The sequence below is a fragment of the Salvelinus fontinalis genome, chromosome 20 (genome assembly GCF_029448725.1).
Source record: "Salvelinus fontinalis isolate EN_2023a chromosome 20, ASM2944872v1, whole genome shotgun sequence".
Taxonomy (NCBI): Eukaryota; Metazoa; Chordata; class Actinopteri; order Salmoniformes; family Salmonidae; genus Salvelinus; species Salvelinus fontinalis.
Window position 1 is genome coordinate 11,540,073 of NC_074684.1, and position 18,260 is coordinate 11,558,332.

The 18,260-nt window shown below is 41.0% G+C and overlaps 3 protein-coding genes across 3 annotated transcripts in view; 1 reads left to right on the plus strand and 2 right to left on the minus strand.

Moving 5' to 3' along the window:
- LOC129817300 (exostosin-like 3) overlaps positions 1-5,277 on the minus strand; it is a 45,620-nt gene extending 40,343 nt beyond the window's left edge. The window contains exon 1 of the mRNA XM_055872394.1: positions 5,069-5,277. The gene's annotated coding sequence lies outside the window, so the exon portion shown is untranslated. The remainder of the gene's footprint in view (positions 1-5,068) is intronic.
- Positions 5,278-10,340: 5,063 nt separating this feature from the next.
- Positions 10,341-14,735, plus strand: LOC129817304 (ribosomal oxygenase 1-like). Its single transcript, XM_055872398.1, has 15 exons — positions 10,341-10,469; positions 10,757-10,888; positions 11,126-11,265; positions 11,361-11,460; positions 11,547-11,660; positions 11,825-11,931; positions 12,119-12,226; positions 12,362-12,396; positions 12,509-12,687; positions 12,906-13,010; positions 13,248-13,389; positions 13,753-13,873; positions 13,961-14,060; positions 14,167-14,253; positions 14,421-14,735. Exons 1-15 carry the CDS (start codon positions 10,383-10,385, stop codon positions 14,487-14,489), a joined length of 1,626 nt encoding a protein of 541 aa, XP_055728373.1. The 5' UTR covers positions 10,341-10,382; the 3' UTR covers positions 14,490-14,735.
- An 86-nt stretch (positions 14,736-14,821) lies between these two features.
- LOC129817305 (NADH dehydrogenase [ubiquinone] 1 beta subcomplex subunit 1-like) lies at positions 14,822-18,167 on the minus strand. Its single transcript, XM_055872400.1, has 3 exons — positions 18,059-18,167; positions 15,251-15,395; positions 14,822-15,006 (listed from the first exon to the last, which is right to left on the minus strand). The coding sequence occupies exons 2-3, from the start codon at positions 15,388-15,390 to the stop codon at positions 14,970-14,972; spliced, it is 177 nt and encodes a 58-aa protein (XP_055728375.1). The 5' UTR covers positions 15,391-15,395; positions 18,059-18,167; the 3' UTR covers positions 14,822-14,969.
- Positions 18,168-18,260: the final 93 nt, after the last annotated feature.

The following is an 18,260-nucleotide window of genomic DNA, read 5'->3' on the forward strand; positions in this document are numbered from 1 at the left end:
ACTAGATGTCAACCATCTATAGAAATTTGAATGAGGCTTCTACTGTGTTGTGGGACTGAATAAGAACAGAATGAACAGGTGTCTGGCAGTCAGCCATTTTCTGGTCACCCGCATTCCACATGATATCCACTTGCGTTCCGTTCCTCCTCAAGACACAAAGGAATTCTCCGGTTGGAACTTTATTGAAGATGTTTGATAAAAACATCCTAATGATTGATTCTGTACATAGTTTGAAATGTTTCTTCGAACTGTAATATCACTTTTTGAAGTTTTTGTCCAAAGTAACGCTCAACCAGAACGAGCGTTTGGATATGTATACCAAACGCCTAACAAAAGGAGGTATTTGGACATAAATAACGGACATTATCGAACAAAACAAACCTTTATTGTGGACCTGGGAATCCTGGGAGTGCATTCTGATGAAGATCATCAAAGGTAAGGGAACATTTATCATGTAATTTCTGGTTTCTGTTGACTCCAACATGGCGGCTAATTTGACTCTTGTTCTGAGCTCCGTCTCAGATTATTGCATGGTTTGCTTTTTCAGTAAAGTTTTTTGAAATCTGACACAGCGGTTGCATTAAGGAGAGGTATATCTATAATTCCATGTGTATAACTTGTATTATCATCTAAATTTATGATGAGTATTTCTGTTGAATCGATGTGGCTATGCAAAATCCCTGGATGTTTTTGGAACTAGTGAATGTAACTCGCCAATGTAAACTCAGATTTTGATATAAATATTAACTCTATCAAACAAAATATACATGTATTGTGTAACATGAAGTCCTATGAGTGTCATCTGATGAAGATCAAAGGTTAGTGATTAATTTTATCTCTATTTGTGCTTTTTGTGACTCCTATCTTTGGCTGGAAAAATGGCTGTGCTTATTGTGGTTTGGTGTGACCTAACAATCATTTGTGGTGCTTTCGCTGAAAAGCATATTTGAAATCGGACACTTTGGTGGGATTAACAAGATTACCTTTAAAATGTTATAAAACACATGTATGTCTGAGGAATTTTAATTATGAGATTTCTGTTTTTTGAATTTGGCACCCTGCACTTGCACTGGCTGTTGTCATATCATCCCGTTAACGGGATTGCAGCCCCAAGAAGTTAAGGGCTTAGAAAGATTGTTGGACTCTAAGAAAGCTTTTTTGTAGAGCGTTTAACATAAAATCCAGGGAGGGGCCAGCTGAGTATAAGACTATCATCTGCATATAAATGGATGAGAGAGCTTCCTACTGCCTGACCTATGTTGTTGATGTAAATTGAGAAGAGTGTGGGACCTAGGATCGAGCCTTGGGGTACTCACTTGGTGACAGGTATTGGCTGAGACAGCAGATGTTCTGATTTTATACACTGCACTCTTTGAGGTAGTCAGCAAACCAGGTCAAAGCCCCCTCAGAGACACCAATACTGCTTCGCCAGCCCACAAGAATGGAGTAGTCTACCGTATCAATAGCTTTGGCCAAGTCAATAAAAATAGCAGCACAACATTGCTTAGAATCAAGGGCAATGGTGACATAATTTATGACCTTTAAGGCTGCAGTGACACATCCATAACCTGAGCGGAAACCAGATTGCGTACCCGAGAGAATACTATAGACATCAAGAAAGCCAGTCAGTTGATTATTGACAAATTTTTCAACACTTTTGATCAACAGGGCAAAATAGAATTTGGCCTATAACAGTTAGGATCAGCTTGATCTCCCCCTTTAAATAAAGGATGCTCTGCAGCTGCCTTCCAAACAATGGGAACCTCCCCAGAGAGGAGAGACAGGTTAAAAAAGTCAGAGATAGGGTTGGCGATGATCGGGGCAGCAACCTTAAAGAAGAAAGGGTCTAAACCATCTGACCCAGATGCTTTTTTGTGGTCAAGTGTAAGGAGCTCCTTTGGCACCTCAGACTCAGTGACCGCCTGCAGGGAGAAAGACGGAAGAGCATTGGGTATAGACGCATTAGAAGGACTGGGAGATGAGGAAATGTTGGACGGGCAAGGAGCCATGGCAGAGTCAAATAGGAATCCTGACTTAATGAAGTGGTGATTAACGAGCTCAGCCATGTGCTCGTCAGTAACAACCACATCAACATTAAGGGACATGGGTAACTGTGAGGAGGGTTTATTCTCCAGGTCTTTAACAGTTTTCCAGAACTTCTTGGGGTTATTAAATAGCTTCATTAAATAGTACCCGCAAAACATCAGTCTCAACGTCAACAGTGGAGAGGCGACTCCGTGATGCTGGCCTTCTAGGCAGAGTTGCAAAGAAAAAGCCATATTGCAGACTGACCAATAAAAATAAAAGATTAAGATGGGCAGAGGAACTCTGCCTAGATGCCAGCATCCCTGAGTCGTCTCTTCACTGTTGACATTGAGACTGGTGTTATGCAGGTACTATTTTATTAAGCTGACAGTTGAGGAATTGTGAGGCGTCTGTTTCTCAAACTAGACACTGTACTTGTCCTCTTGCTCAGTTGTGCACTGGGGCCTCCCACTCCTCTTTCGATTCTGGTTAGAGCCAGGTTGCACTGTTCTGTGAAGGGAGGAGTACACAGCGTTGTACGAGATCTTCAGTTTCTTGGCAATTTCTCACATGGAATAGCCTTAATTTCTCAGAACAAGAATAGATTGACGAGTTTCTGAAGAAAATTATTTATTTATGGCCATTTTAAACCTGTAATCAAACCCACAAATGCGGATGCTCCAGATACTCAAGGCTTAGTTTATTCGCTTCTTTATCAGAACAACAGTTTTCAGCTGTGCTAACATAATTGCAAAAAGATTTTCTAATGATCAATTAGCCTTCTAAAATGATAAACTTGGATTAGCTAACACAACGTGCCATTGGAACACAGGAGTGATGGTTGCTGATAATGGGAGTCTATATGCCTATGTAGATATTCCATTAAAAAAAAAATCTGTTTCTAGCTGCAATAGTCATTTACAACATTAACAATATCTACACTGTATTTCTGATAAATTTTATGTTATTTTAATGGACAATAAATGTGCTTTTCTTACAAAAACAAGGACATTTCCAAGTGACCCTAAACTTTTGAACGGTAGTGTGTATGTATGCATGTATGTATATATCTATATATACACACACACACATACATACATATATATTACACACATACATACATACTCTACCGGTCATAAGTTTTAGAACACCTACTCATTCAAGGGTTTTTCTCTATTTTCTACATTACAGAATAATAGTGAAGACATCAATATGTCCTCCCGGGTGGCGCAGTGGTCTAGGGCACAGCATCGCAGTGCAAGCTGCGCCACCAGAGTCTCTGGGTTCGCGCCCAGGCTCTGTCGCAGGTGGCCGCAACCGGGAGGTCCGTGGGGCGACGCACAATTGGCATAGCGTCGTCCGGGTTAGGGAGGGTTTGGCCGGTAGGGATATCCTTGTCTCAGTATGTGTAATGTAATGTAAAAATGTAATAAAATGTATGCACTCTACTGTAAGTCGCTCTGGATAAGAGCGTCTGCTAAATGACTAAAATGTGTAAATGTAAAATGTAATCAAAACCATGAAATAACACATATGGAATCATGTAGTAACCAAAAAAAGTGTTTTAACAAATCAAAATGTTGTATATTTCAGATTCTGCAAATATCCACCCTTTGCCTTGATGTCAGCTTTGCACACTCTTGTGTACACACATACCACACACACACACACCATTTAGCAGACACTTTTATCCAAAAGAGACCCACTATCCTTTTAGCGCGATGCTCTAAAAACTGAGCAACAGAGGACCACATAACATTTGGATTTTAGTGACAGGATTTGGGCATGCATTTTGAAGCATCCTGCCATAGGCCCTACCACTCCCATTGTTTCAATAGCTGTGATGCTAATGCTAGCTGTGGGGTAAGTCAATAAAGACAACTAAGCCATATTCTCTATCATTTTCTCTTAGGATCAATGGATGAAACACTGTCAATAAAATTAAGTATATATACATTTGATGTACAACCCCTTTTACAGAATATACAAATTAAGTGTCATTTTACTCAAATAACAGTCTGTTTTGGTTATTTTATTGCAGAGGACATTATTTACATGTCTAATGATGTTTTGCTATGATTGTTTCTTTTTTCAATAGTTTCTTATTGGGGTCAAAATGACCCTAGTTGGTAACCCATGCATGTAAAATATCAATATAGCTAACATTTGAAATACAAAAAACTATAGTGTTAAGGAAACCTGAGGTTTGCAATTACCTCTATTTAGTACCACTATTACTAAGTAGTAGCTTTTCTGGGGACCTCCACTGAGGCTTACAGTAACAGAACAACATAACATCCTTGTCCCAAGTCCTTGTTGTTGGTGTGGTGTCACCCTTCTTTGTACCATGATTCACTCCATGCCAATGGCACTGAATTGGCTAAGTATTGTGGCAAGCCAACTTCATTGCAGCACGCAAATCCAATGGGAAAAAGTCTAGCTAGTTGCATTGACTAGGTAACCAGCTAGCTTACTTATACACTACATGGGATCCCGAGTGGCGCAGCGGTCTAGGGCACTGCATCTCAGTGCTTGAAGCGTCACTAGACACCCTGGTTCGAATCCAGGCTGTATCACAACCGGCCGTGATTGGGAGTCCCATAGGACAGCGCACAATTGGCCCAGCGTCATCCGGGTTTGGCCGGTGTAGGCCGTCATTGTAAATAAGAATTTGTTCTTCATTTAACTGACTTGTCAAATAAAACGAAATAAAAAAAGTGGCGCTAGCTAGCCAATGACTTACTGCTGGGTTGATGTGTGTGTCGTGTCGGTCAGAGGGGGGAGATCAAAACAAACACGCTCGCGAGGGTACTAAGAACGACCCAAACACAACGCTGGCTTTTAATAGCGTAATACTCGAGGCTAAATGGCTAAGTTCATTACTTAAGAGTAATAGACGTCTCCGCACAACAAGATAAGGGGATTGGAGAAAAGGCAAAGGGGGTCCATGTCTCATCTGACCAATAAACCAGCTAGCCATAACAGTCATTTACTTGCTAGCAGACGAATGTTAGTTTAGCTAGCTAGTTAGCTTGCTACTCACCCGGTATGAAGCTCCAAAATGTCTCCAAATAAAACCTTCAAAAGGCTTCAAAAGATATGTCACGTTATGCAAGTTGATAACAAAATGGTGTTTAATGTACGCGTAGGTAGCTAGATCTAGATCCCCCTGTGTGCACGATCAATTTTACATTAAGCTGCATTGTTGGAGAAGGCTAGGCAAGCATACTGAAGCATTCTGGGAATGGGAGTTGCTGAACCTTGGACAAACTGTAGCGGTGAAGTGCTACACCTTGTGGCCATAAAAAGTGTACTGAGCAGTTGTGGTTGTACTTATACGGAGTATGCCTGCCCACAAGATGTACTGTACAGCCTAATAAAACAATACATCCATAAACAGTTAATTTCATAATTTAAACAGTTACATTATGTAAACTAAGGTGTATGTAGCAGGGGCAAATTAAGCACGACAGCCTCTGACAAACGGTCTTGACTAGTCTTTACCGATGGCACAGGGCAGGAGGTACTGTTAAAAACCCTCTCCAAACCCTAAACTATTATGGCATTAGGCTTAGCAAATATTGAGGGAGGCAGCCAGCTGCCCATAAAAGCACGTCTATCATGTTACAAAGTGAGAGGTATTAAAACTGCCCTGCTTGTAGACCATGCAGACCTCTTTTGAGCAAAGGAAAATCATACATAAATTTGATGTACTTATTTTCTATGCTTCTTCATCTGTAATTAAATCTAGAGCAGCATTAATAAAGTAAGCACTATGTAAAGGCGTTAAAAGTAACCTACACCGTACAAACATAGATTAAAGGGTGTTAGTTGTCATAACCTTTGGTACAAACTAACGATGTGTACAAACTCTGGATGACAATTTTATAATTTGACACGTTTATTCTGTTATTGAAGCCACCGCGCAGCCATCTTGGTATTCCTCCTCGAGTGTAAAAACATATTTCGGAAGCTATACAAATGCATTTATTAATTTCTAATTTGACACGTTTATTCTATTACAGACACCTTAATGCATACTTTCAAATGATGGCGTGTAAGCTAGACAGAAACGATTACAAATTAAAACATTTTTAAAAAACTTTTTTTTAGAGCGCTAATATTGCTGTCCTCACAACTGAAATACATGTAATTTTGTCCTTAAAACATTCAATTGAAATACTGTCTAATTACATTCATTTCTATGGACTGCTCCTTCCAGGGAGGGGCAATATGGCCAATACATAGCCTAACATTCAAGGGTTTACATACATCGTTGGTGAAAGCACTCGTATGTATGACCAAAGATGTATGAGTATGACCAAAGAGATTGCTGCATCTGACAGCCTGCACAGTAGAGGGCGATAAAGTTCTTTATCTAGCTGTAGTTAGCTGATTTACAAATAAAATACCCTAATAATTCTTACATCGCTACACCAAACATGTCTAACAAAACAAAACACAGGTAGAAACAAGAAAATACTAAATACATACAAAACATTTAATATATAAAAATTATTTTAAAAAGAACAGCAATTCTAGTGCAGTTGCATTCACTGAGAAAAAATCTCATTATAATGATTCAGGAAGATGTTATTATTTTTGTTATTCACTAGGTATAATGTCTCAACAAGATAATTAAATTCAATCAAAAATATTTGTAACTTTGGTATAAAATTCTGGAATTTTTGTTTGTGTCTAAAGTATTTGGCTTTTTTTATTTTTATAATTCACAATAATTTCAATTGTCTTGTTATCATTGCAAAAGTAACATATTATATCCTTCATGTCAAAAACTTGGGTAGTGTTCAAAAAAGTAAATAAGTATTCTGTTAGGTTTTCCCAAAATGGTATTTATGTAGCAATAGTTTGTGTCGGTGGGCTAGGGTCAGTCTGTTATATCTGGAGTATTTATCCTGTCTTATCCGGTGTCCTGTGTGAATTTAAGTATGCTCTCTCTAATTCTCTCTCTTTTTCTCTCGTTTTCTCTCTTTTTTTCTTTCTCTTCTTTCTTTATTTCTCTCTCTCGGAGGACCTGAGCCCTAGGACCATGCCTCAGGACTACCTGGCCTGATGACTCCTTGCTGTCCCCAGTCCATCTGGTCGTGCTGCTCCTCCAGTTTCAACTGTTCTGCCTGCGGCTATGGAACCCTGACCTGTTCACCAGATGTGCTACCTGTCCCAGACCTGCTGTTTTCAACTCTCTAGAGACAGCAGGAGCGGTAGAGATACTCTGAATGATCGACTATGAAAATCCAACTGACATTTACTCCTGAGGTGCTAACCGGTTGCACGCTCTACAACCACTGTCATTATTATTATTTTACCCTGCTTGTCATCTATGAACATTTGAACATCTTGGCCATGTTCTGTTATAATCTCCACCCGGCACAGCCAGAAGAGGACTGGCCACCCCTCATAGCCTGGTTCCTCTCTAAGTTTCTTCCTAGGTTCTGGCCTTTCTAGGGAGTTTTTCCTAGCCACTGTGCTTCTACACCAGCATTGCTTGCTGTTTGGGATTTTAGGCTGGGTTTCTGTACAGCATTTTGTGACATCAGCTGATGTAAGAAGGGCTTTATAAATACATTTGATTGATTGTCACAGATTTACATTCATAGAACAAGTGAGTCAGATTTTCACCTTCTTTTTAGCAGAAAATGCAGACATCCTCAATAGCCACAAATTTGGACGACATAGAATCTTGTGTAAAATCTTAACGTGCACTTCCTTAAATTTGTTTGGTGTACAATATTTGTAAGGCATCAACCAAGACAATGTCAGGAATAAGCAGGTTCCAGAAAATGTTTCCTCTAGGCGTAAGTTGGTTCCGTAAATGGGAAATTTGTCTTATTTATTTATTACAACAAGATTTCTCAAGTAAGCTAACGCCTTCCAAACTGAGATCTGGATAAGCTCTGTCATCATCACCAAAGCTAAAATAAGTTTTCATTAGTGTAGTTAGACCACTGGGAACGGCTTTGATCACAAACATAAACTCTCTGAACGGTATTGGAAACTCATTCAATGTTATAAATTGTTCATATGCAAGAATATTACCCCTGTTGTCGAAAACATCAAAAACCAAGTAAATATTCCTCTTGTGCCAGCTTGGGTAAAACAATGACTTATTCCTTATAGATATGTTTGAATTATTCCACAAATAGCTTTATGAGGGGAAAATGATGCAGAAAACATACACTGCTCAAAAAAATAAAGGGAACACTTAAACAACACAATGTAACTCCAAGTCAATCACACTTCTGGGAAATCAAACTGTCCACTTAGGAAGCAACACTGATTGACAATACATTTCACATGCTGTTGTGCAAATGGAATAGACAAAAGGTGGAAATTATAGACAATTAGCAAGACACCCCCCAAAACAGGAGTGATTCTGCAGGTGGTGACCACAGACCACTTCTCAGTTCCTATGCTTCCTGGCTGATGTTTTGGTCACTTTTGAATGCTGGCGGTGCTCTCACTCTAGTGGTAGCATGAGACGGACTCTACAACCCACACAAGTGGCTCAGGTAGTGCAGTTCATCCAGGATGGCACATCAATGCAAACTGTGGCAAAATTGTTTGCTGTGTCTGTCAGCGTAGTGTCCAGAGCATGCAGGCGCTACCAGGAGACAGGCCAGTACATCAGGAGACGTGGAGGGGGCCATAGGAGGGCAACAACCCAGCAGCAGGACCGCTACCTTCGCCTTTGTGCAAGGAGGTGCACTGCCAGCGACCTGCAAAATGACCTCCAGCAGGCCACAAATGTGCATGTGTCTGCTCAAACGGTCAGAAACAGACTCCATGAGGGAGTTATGAGGGTCCGACGTCCACAGGTGGGGGTTGTGCTTACAGCCCAACACCGTGCAGGACGTTTGGCATTTGCCAGAGAACACCAAGATTGGCAAATTCGCCACTGGCGCCCTGTGCTCTTCACAGATGAAAGCAGGTTCACACTGAGCACATGAGCACATGTGACAGACGTGACAGAGTCTGGAGACGCCGTGGAGAACGTTCTGCTGCCTGCAACATCCTCCAGCATGACCGGTTTGGCGATGGGTCAGTCATGGTGTGGGGTGGCATTTCTTTGTGGGGCCGCACAGCCCTCCATGTGCTCGCCAGAGGTAGCCTGACTGCCATTAGGTACCGAGATGAGATCCTCAGACCCCTTGTGAGACCATATGCTGACACATGCACATTTGTGGCCTGCTGGAGGTCATTTTGCAGGGCTCTGGCAGTGCACCTCCTTGCACAAAGGCGGAGTTAGCGGTCCTGCTGCTGGGTTGTTGCCCTCCTACGGCCTCCTCCACGTCTCCTGATGTACTGGCCTGTCTCCTGGTAGCGCCTGCATGCTCTGGACACTACGCTGACAGACACAGCAAACCTTTTTGCCACAGCTCGCATTGATGTGCCATCCTGGATGAACTGCACTACCTGAGCCACTTGTGTGGGTTGTAGACTCCGTCTCATGCTACCACTAGAGTGAGAGCACCGCCAGCATTCAAAAGTGACCAAAACATCAGCCAGGAAGCATAGGAACTGAGAAGTGGTCTGTGGTCACCACCTGCAGAATCACTCCTGTTTTGGGGGGTGTCTTGTTAATTGCCTATAATTTCCACCTTTTGTCTATTCCATTTGCACAACAGCATGTGAAATTTATTGTCAATCTGTGTTGCTTCCTAAGTGGACAGTTTGATTTCACAGAAGTGTGATTGACTTGGAGTTACATTGTGTTGTTTAAGTGTTCCCTTTATTTTTTTGAGCAGTGTATTTTCCAGGACATTAAAGCTTGTTGGTGAAACTTAGCCAATTTAGCGGGTAATGTTTCAGGAATATAATTACATTTGAGTAAAAAATGAAAACCTCCAAACTTATTAAACATTGTTTGGAATGAAATACCAAATAGATTTTGTATTGACCAAACATCTTTTCAATCAATTGATCTTGAAAGTGTTATTTATGTCAACTAAATGCAATACTTCCAGACCTCCTTCAGCTTGAGAGGACTGACTTTTTTAGTATGTGAGATTTATTTTTCTAATTGAAGTAAAGAAAGGTCTTGTTGATCTCTTCAGAGGTAGAGTGATTTACTAATAAAGATAATGAGCGGTACACAAAGCGAGACAGTCCCTCTGCCTTGGACAGAAGCACTCTCCCAAGTATAGACAGATACCTTTGTAATTATAAAAAATAACATTGGTTTTATTAATTTTAGGAGTGGCATTCATATGTTGTCTAAGTGTTTTTTTGACAGATGTATTTCTAAATATTTAACACAGTCCTTTACAGGGATATTTTCAGAATATCCCTGTTGTCGCACTATTGATGACGTCAGGAATGAGAAAATATTCGACAACATGGAGAGGAAACATCTGTCAGCTTTTGCATTGTACCAAAATGCGCTATTAGCATCGTCTCCTGAAGTTAAAACATCATCTGTGAAGGTACTTTGGGTTAAGTTATTACTACTGGTGTTTGCTCGCTTGCAATTTCAGATAGGCTATGTTTTTTTACAGTGTCCTATTTTGTCGGCAAACGTCAACTGTGTTGACAAATCAACTGAAGTAGCTAGCAAAAGAATGTAATTTGAAGTTGTCTTCATCCATAATGTGTATATAAGTAAGTAACATGTGTTTAATATACTATTGCAATATGCATCAGAGCAATTGACTGTTGATGGCCTAATACCATTTCATGGCTGACTGCCTCTGCATACTGGATGCTTTTGTAGATTACAGCAAAGAAGCGGAAGGAAAATGGTATCCAGCCCCCCAAATCCATCAAAAAGACCAAAAGGAAACAGATGGGCAAGCAGGTCATAAAAGCCGCACAGAGAGAGGAGAGGGTGGAGAGACTGGCAGAGGTTAGTTTGTGGCATCAGCATATAGCCTATGTAATTTTTTGACTGTGGTTCCTTAGGTTTTTCAGTCATTGTACGTGTTTAAGATAAACTACATTGTATTCAGACAGAGCAGAATCGCTGCTCTACAATCACTTTGCATCCCAAATAGCTCAACTGATTGTGATCAATATAAGCTATTATGTGCCTCGCTGGTCAAACTGAACCCCTTATACATGCTGATTGTCTGGTTGCATGCAGGAGGTACAGTGTGAAGAGAGAAGCGGAGTGGTACTAGATGCTCTGCTGAGTGACCTGGCTAAAGTCAGCAACAGCAGGGTGAGAGCCAGCAAACTTTTCCAGTGGCTCATCCACCCAATTCCCTCCAAGAGTTTCTTCAGGTAATGATGTCAGTGTAGCTTTTCACAGTACAGTATTGTAGTCGATTGCACAGGAAGATATCCTTTGTTAACTATTGACTTCCTTGATCTTATAGAGATGCATGGGAAAAGAAGCCAGTTTTGATCAAACGCCAGAATCCAGACTATTATACGGGACTGTTCTCCACAGCAGAGTTTGATCGCATTTTAAGACGGGTAAGGTGTCATGACTAGCTACACATCTTCTGTTTTTAGTGTCATTTTTGTTGCTCAAATAAGGTTTTTCCTATTGATATTTTCAGGATGACGTTCAGTATGGGGTGAACCTGGATGTCACCAGCTACAGAAACGGCAAAAGAGAGACACACAATCCTCCAGGAAGGGCTCTCCCATTCACTGTATGGGACTTCTATGAGGTAAAAAGCCAAGTGAAAGTCTACTGATTGTCAAGTTTCATTTACATAGTGTGAGCAAGTGTTGGTTAGATCATACCAATGGCTGTGTAACATGTTCTAGTTAGAAGTCCTCAGTACCTCAACATAATATTGAAACCCAACCTGTTGTCTTCCATGTCGTCCAGAGTGGTTGCTCGCTGCGTATGCTTAACCCCCAGGCCTTCTCCTCCACTGTGTGGAATGTGCTGTCCATCCTCCAAGAGCACTTTGGCAGCATGGCAGGAGCCAACATGTGAGTGACCCTCTCTGACAATCTATCTGACCAGTGAGATGCTCTCACAACATTGAAAGTTATTGAACATGTATGGGACAGTGAACATCATTTCCTCCTGGGAGGACAAACTATTCTGTTGAATTTTTACCGCATGCTGATGCACTTCCTCATGACATTTCAGTAAAAATGTATTTTGTGTCCCCAGGTATTTGACACCTCCAGGAACACAGGGCTTTGCTCCACATTATGATGATATTGAGGCCTTTGTGGTTCAGCTGGAAGGGAAGAAGCACTGGAGAGTTTACAACCCCAGGTGACTAGTTCTCTCAGTAAAATTCCCAAAAAGGTGATCAGCACCATCAACCCATTTTGAACTTGATTCATGTCACTAAACTCTGCTGAGAAACAAATATATTTTGTGGGATGTTTGTTTCCTGTCACTTTTCAGGTCAGAAAATGAGGTCTTGCCTGTCGTTTCCAGTCGTAAGTAGTCTTTTGTCCACTGTTGTGCCTATGAATAGACAATAAGCATGACATATCACTCCCCTGTACCTCAGCCTCATTCCTTACAGATGGCTTGGTATTCCTCCTCCAGCTAACTTCAGCCACTTAGAGATCGGGAAGCCCATCTTGGAGGTAGTCCTGGAGGCTGGGGACCTCCTCTACTTCCCCCGAGGGTTCATCCACCAGGGGGACTGCCTGTCGGATGTTCACTCCCTCCACATCACTGTTTCATCTTACCAGAGGAACAGTTGGGGAAACCTACTGGCAAAGGTTTGTTATTAACCTGCTTAATCATATGCATTCCTTGTATGGGACATTGTCCAGTTCTTTGTCTAATTTTGAATCATTAAATACATTTACACTTTGAGTAAGAAAAAAACTGAAAATATTGAAGGATATACAATATGGCATGTCTATACAAAAAAATGCATTTACTTGTAAGTATAGGCTTGTATTGTGTATTATGCAGAAAATTATCTCATTGACAGGTGGTCCCAGCAGCCCTAGAGATGGCCATGGAGGAGGATGTGGACTTCAGACGAGGCCTGCCTGTGGATTACCTGACGTACATGGGGGTGCAGAACTCAGACAAGGTACTTCAGATGCCACCATTTACCTGTGCCTGGTTTCCAATGTACAATCAACCTCGAAGCACCCACCCTCAGCAGGGGTGTGTTCAGAAGGGTGACACGTTTGAAGATAGAAATGCTACAGAGCTGACGCCTATGCCCCATTGCAAAGAACATCTGTTCTGCATAATCTATTTCTACCGGAACATACTGTAACGTTGCACCCTCGTAACGGCCCTCAATCTACCTGTGCACGTATAGGAGGATCCACGCAGGGCCCAGTTCCTATCCAGAATAGAGGGTCTGATGAAGAAGCTATCAACCTTTGCCCCTGTGGATGCTGCTGTGGATCAGAAAGCTAGGGACTATCTCCATGACTGTCTCCCCCCGATGCTGACCGCAGGTACCACATAAGGTTTTACTTGAAATTGTGATAGGTGGTTGTTTTTACCTACTTCAGTTGAAACCACTTATTGAAAGTCACTCTGTATAATAGTTGCTAAATTTTATTTATTTATTTAACCGTTATTTTACCAGGTAAGTTGACTGAGAACACGTTCTCATTTGCAGCAACGACCTGGGGAATAGTTACAGGGGAGAGGAGGGGGATGAATGAGCCAATTGTAAACTGGGAAATATTAGGTGACCATGATGGTTTGAGGGCCAGATTGGGAATTTGACTCAATGTAAATATTTACTCTAAAATGTCACATTTAAAGTGACTAATGTGACTCCGCCATTGTAAATGATTGATGATTATCCACAGAGGAAAGGGCCAGCAGTGTCCAGGGAGCTCCTTCCAGGTGGGAGAATGGAGAGGCTGTGGACATGGGTGTGGCCATCAGAGGCCAGACCAGAGTCAGACTCGTCCGTTCTGGAGTCGCCAGGTAGCTCTCAGCATTAAACACAAAAGCATGGCTATAGAGGGTTGACCTTTCCAGAAAAGACCATGACTTTCCTTTGTGCCCCTGCAGGTTATGCAGTGATGGAGAAGCAGTTTGGCTTTACTACACTGCCGACAACTCCAGAGTCTACCACAAGGAGGAGCCCAAGAGCGTTGAAATAAAAGCAGAGGTATGAATGTTTGGGTCTCTGTAATTGCCTTGCTAATATAGCAGTGATGTGTGCCTGTCTGATATGCTGCACTGCAGTGATAGCCTTTATGATGTAACTCTTTCAGCACACAGATGCCATGGAGTTTCTGATCCATGCATATCCAAAGTTTGTGACAGTGGGCAGCTTGCCATGCAAGTTGGCTGAGGACAAGGTGTGTTTCTCAACATGTTATGCAACATTGCTAAACCATGTATGCTTTCTTCTGTATAAAGTCTAACCACATATGCATCTCTGTAGTGCATGGTCAAGCCTTGATGATATACAGTGTTGGTCTCTGCACTGCAGTTTTCTTAAAGATGTAATTCCCTGCTCTTCCAGGTGTCCTTGGCTGAGCTGCTGTTTAAGAGAGGGCTTATTCACACTGCAGAACCTCTGCAGCAATTCTGAAGAGTTTCAAAATAAATGTCTGCCACGCCAGCATCATTCACTTCACTATTGTGTAGGTAGAATTGTTCTGATTTTTAAGACAGCGGTCATTAACTCAGTAGTCCATCAGCATTGCCCTCTACAACAAATTCATCTAGACTCTTCAAAAACTGTTAGTAATAGAGCTGTAATAGCTATTTTACAATGTTACCCTTTACTTGTTCAGTAAGTATTGAATTAAACTTACTTGCATATTGGTGTAAAACACTCCTTGTTTGTGTGTGTTGCTAATGTCCAACTTTGCCTTATTGCTATAGTTGTGTATACTTAAATCACAAATTAATGACTAGAAGTTAAGATGACAACGGGACATGTTTATTGGTTGATACAGTGACTGAAACGTATCGGGGTGCTTGATTTGAAGACCATCCAGGAAATGTAAATCACACAACAGGAGATGTGACTAACGCACAATAAATAAATATTCCAAGACAGGTGGGTCTACTTCCAGGTGACTTCCTCGCCAGGCTTCAGCTCCCTATTTATAGGGGAGAAAAGTCAGAGAACCATTAGAGCCCACTTAGATTATTGCTAGGAATGTATGCTTTCATATGATGTCTAGATACTGTCATGCCTGATTCACTGGGACTAAGCCATACTGGCCTGGTTTCACATCCACTACAGTTGCTTGAAAAGACAATGTGAAAATAAATATCTCTGCCAGAACAGTATGGTTCGCATCTATAGTATCAGTGTGTGGGTGCTGCAAATGTACAACTTACCTGCTGTACAATGCGCTTTTGTTCCTGAAAGCGGTCAGCTTCTGGTCCTGTGCTCTGTCCATGTAGATCCCGATCACAAAGCCAAGAGGGACAAATATGTTAACCCAATGGTCACGCATCAGGGCAGCAAAGTTCACCATACTTCCTGTTGGTGTCAAAACACACATTTTTAGTTTACTGTATGCAACCAAATTGTATAACAAATCTTTGGTGCAGCTATAGATGGTTAGGAGCATAAGTTAGCATAAGTCTTTCTATTGTCAATTTCATAAGCAGTTGATAAAGGGTGAAAGTCATAACATTTGGCAATCAATTAGCTAACTACAGTAGTTTAATCTAGCAAATTTGTCAAATTGCACATTTGCTCAATTCTAGAAATAGCTACAGTACCAGCCAAACGTTTGGACACACCTATTCATTCAAGGGTTTTTATTTACTATTTTCTACATTGTAGAATAATAGTGGAGACATCAAATATGAAATAACACATATGGAATCATGTAACCCAAAAAATGTTAAACAAATCAAAATATATTTGAGGTTCTTCAAAGTAGCCACCCTTTGCCTTCATGACACTCTTGGCATTCTCGCAACCAGCTTCATGAGGTCATCACCTGGAATGAATTTCAATTAACAGGTGTTCCTTTTAAAAGTTAATTTGTGGAATTTCTTTCCTTCTTAATGCATTTGAGCCAATCAGTTGTGTTGTGTCAAGGAAGGGTTGGTAAACAGAAGATGCCCTATTTGGTAAAAGACCAAGTCCATATTATGGCAAGAACAGTTCAGATAAGCAAAGAGAAACGACAGTCCATCATTATTTTAAGACACGAAGGTCAGTCAATCCAGAAAATAAAGAACTTTGAAATTCAGTCGCAAAAACCATCAAAGTGCTATGATGAAACTGTCTCTCATGAGGACCATCACAGGGAAGGAAGACCTATAGTTACCTCTACTGCAGTGGATTAGTTCATTAGAGTTACCAGACCCCGAAAATTCCAGCCCAAATAAATGCTTCAGAGTTCAAGTAACAGACACATCTAAAGATCCACTGTTCAGAGGAGACGGTGTGAATCAGGCCTTCATGGTCAAATTGCTGCAAAGAAACCACTACTAAAGGACACCAATAACAAGAAGAGACTTGCTTGGGCCAAGAACTACCAGCAATGGACATTAAAACAGTGGAAATCTGTCCTTTGGTCCGATGAGTCCAAATTTGAGATTTTTGGTTCCAACTGCTGTGTCTTTGTGAGACGCAGAGTAGGTGAACGGATGATCTCCGCATGTGTGGTTCCCACCGTGAAGCATGGAGGAGGTGGTGTGGGGGTGTTTGCTGGCGACACTGATTTATTTAGAATTCAAGGCACACTTAACCAGCATGGCTACCACAGCATTCTGCAGTGATATGCCATCCCATCTGGTTTGCAGATAGTGGGACATATTTGTTTTCAACAGGACAATGACCCAACACACCTACAGACTGTGTAAGGGCTATTTGACCTCAACCCAATTGAGATGGTTTGGGATGAGTTGGCCCGCAGAGTGAAGGAAAAGCAGCCAACAAGTGCTCAGCATATGTGGGAACGCCTTCAACACTGTTGGAAAAGCATTCCAGGTGAAGCTGGTTGAGAGAATGTCAAGAATGTGCAAAGCTGTCATCAAGGCAAATGGTGGCTATTATATACTTAATTTTATTAACAGTGATTCATCCATTGATCCTAAGAGAAAATGATAGAGAATATGGCTTAAGTTGCCTTTATTGACTTACCCCAGAGCTAGCATTAGCATTACCGCTATTGAAACAATGGGAGTGGTAGGGCCTATGGCAGGATGCTTCAAAATGTATGCCCAAATCCTGTCACTAAAAACCAAATCTTATGAGATCCTCTGTTGCTCCGTTTTTAGAGCATCGCGCTAAAAGGATAGTGGGTTGGAGTCCCGGGACCACCCATACTTAAAATGTATGCTCAAATGACTAAGTCTCTTTTGGATAAAAGTGTCTGCTAAATGGTGTGTGTGTGTGTGTGTGTATATATATATATAACACAGTGCCTTCGGAAAGTATTCAGACCCCTTGACTTTTAACACATTTCCACTGCCTACCATTGAATATGTACCCAGTATGCAACAGAGCAAAGAGTGTGCAAAGCTGTCATCAAGGCAAAGGGTGGCTATTTGAAGAATCTCAAATATATTTTGATTTGTTAAACACTTTCTTTGGTTACTACATGATTCCGTATGTGTTAGTTCATAGTTTTGATGTCTTCACTATTATTTTACAATGTGTAAAATAGTACAAATAAAGAAAAGCCCTGGAATGAGTAGGTGTGTCCAAACTTTTGACTGGTAACCATAGCTAGTTTGTGTCCACACAACTGCTATCAGCAAATATTCCATTTCTGACAAGAATGAGTGTATTTGCTCAAATCTAGAAATAGCTAGCTATATCAGCTGGTTACCATAGCTAGTTTGTATCCACAACTGCATCAGCAAATACATTCATTCCGGTAGCTACCGGTAACTATTTTTTTTAGCTAGCTAATAGCTATCGTCAACTATCGTTTAAATTATTAGCATATCTGTGTTATTAATCTAAACCAGAAAACTAGCTCACTAGCATGGACTCAATAGGATCAGCTAACATCGTTAGCTAGCAAGCAATATGCCTCGGTTCTTCCCACAATCATTCAACAGTATGTTGCAATTGGATTATATACATTTTAAGTATTGCACTGCTATATAAATACTTATAACGACCTCAAACTAATAAGTAATTGATAGGAAGGCATAAAAAAAAAGGTGACATTTTACCTAGTCTTGGCCTTCTACTTCTCTTGCTCACTGGCTCAGAGGACGTTGGACCCTACCAACTGCTCTAAAATGGTGTTGTTGCCTTCTAACAGTGAATCATTAAAAAATACTTTTTAATTCAATATGCCTTCAACTTCAGAATATTAGAACATTCGTATGGGGGATAATTTCAATGTAAAAAACGGGTGCTCTCTTCTTTGAA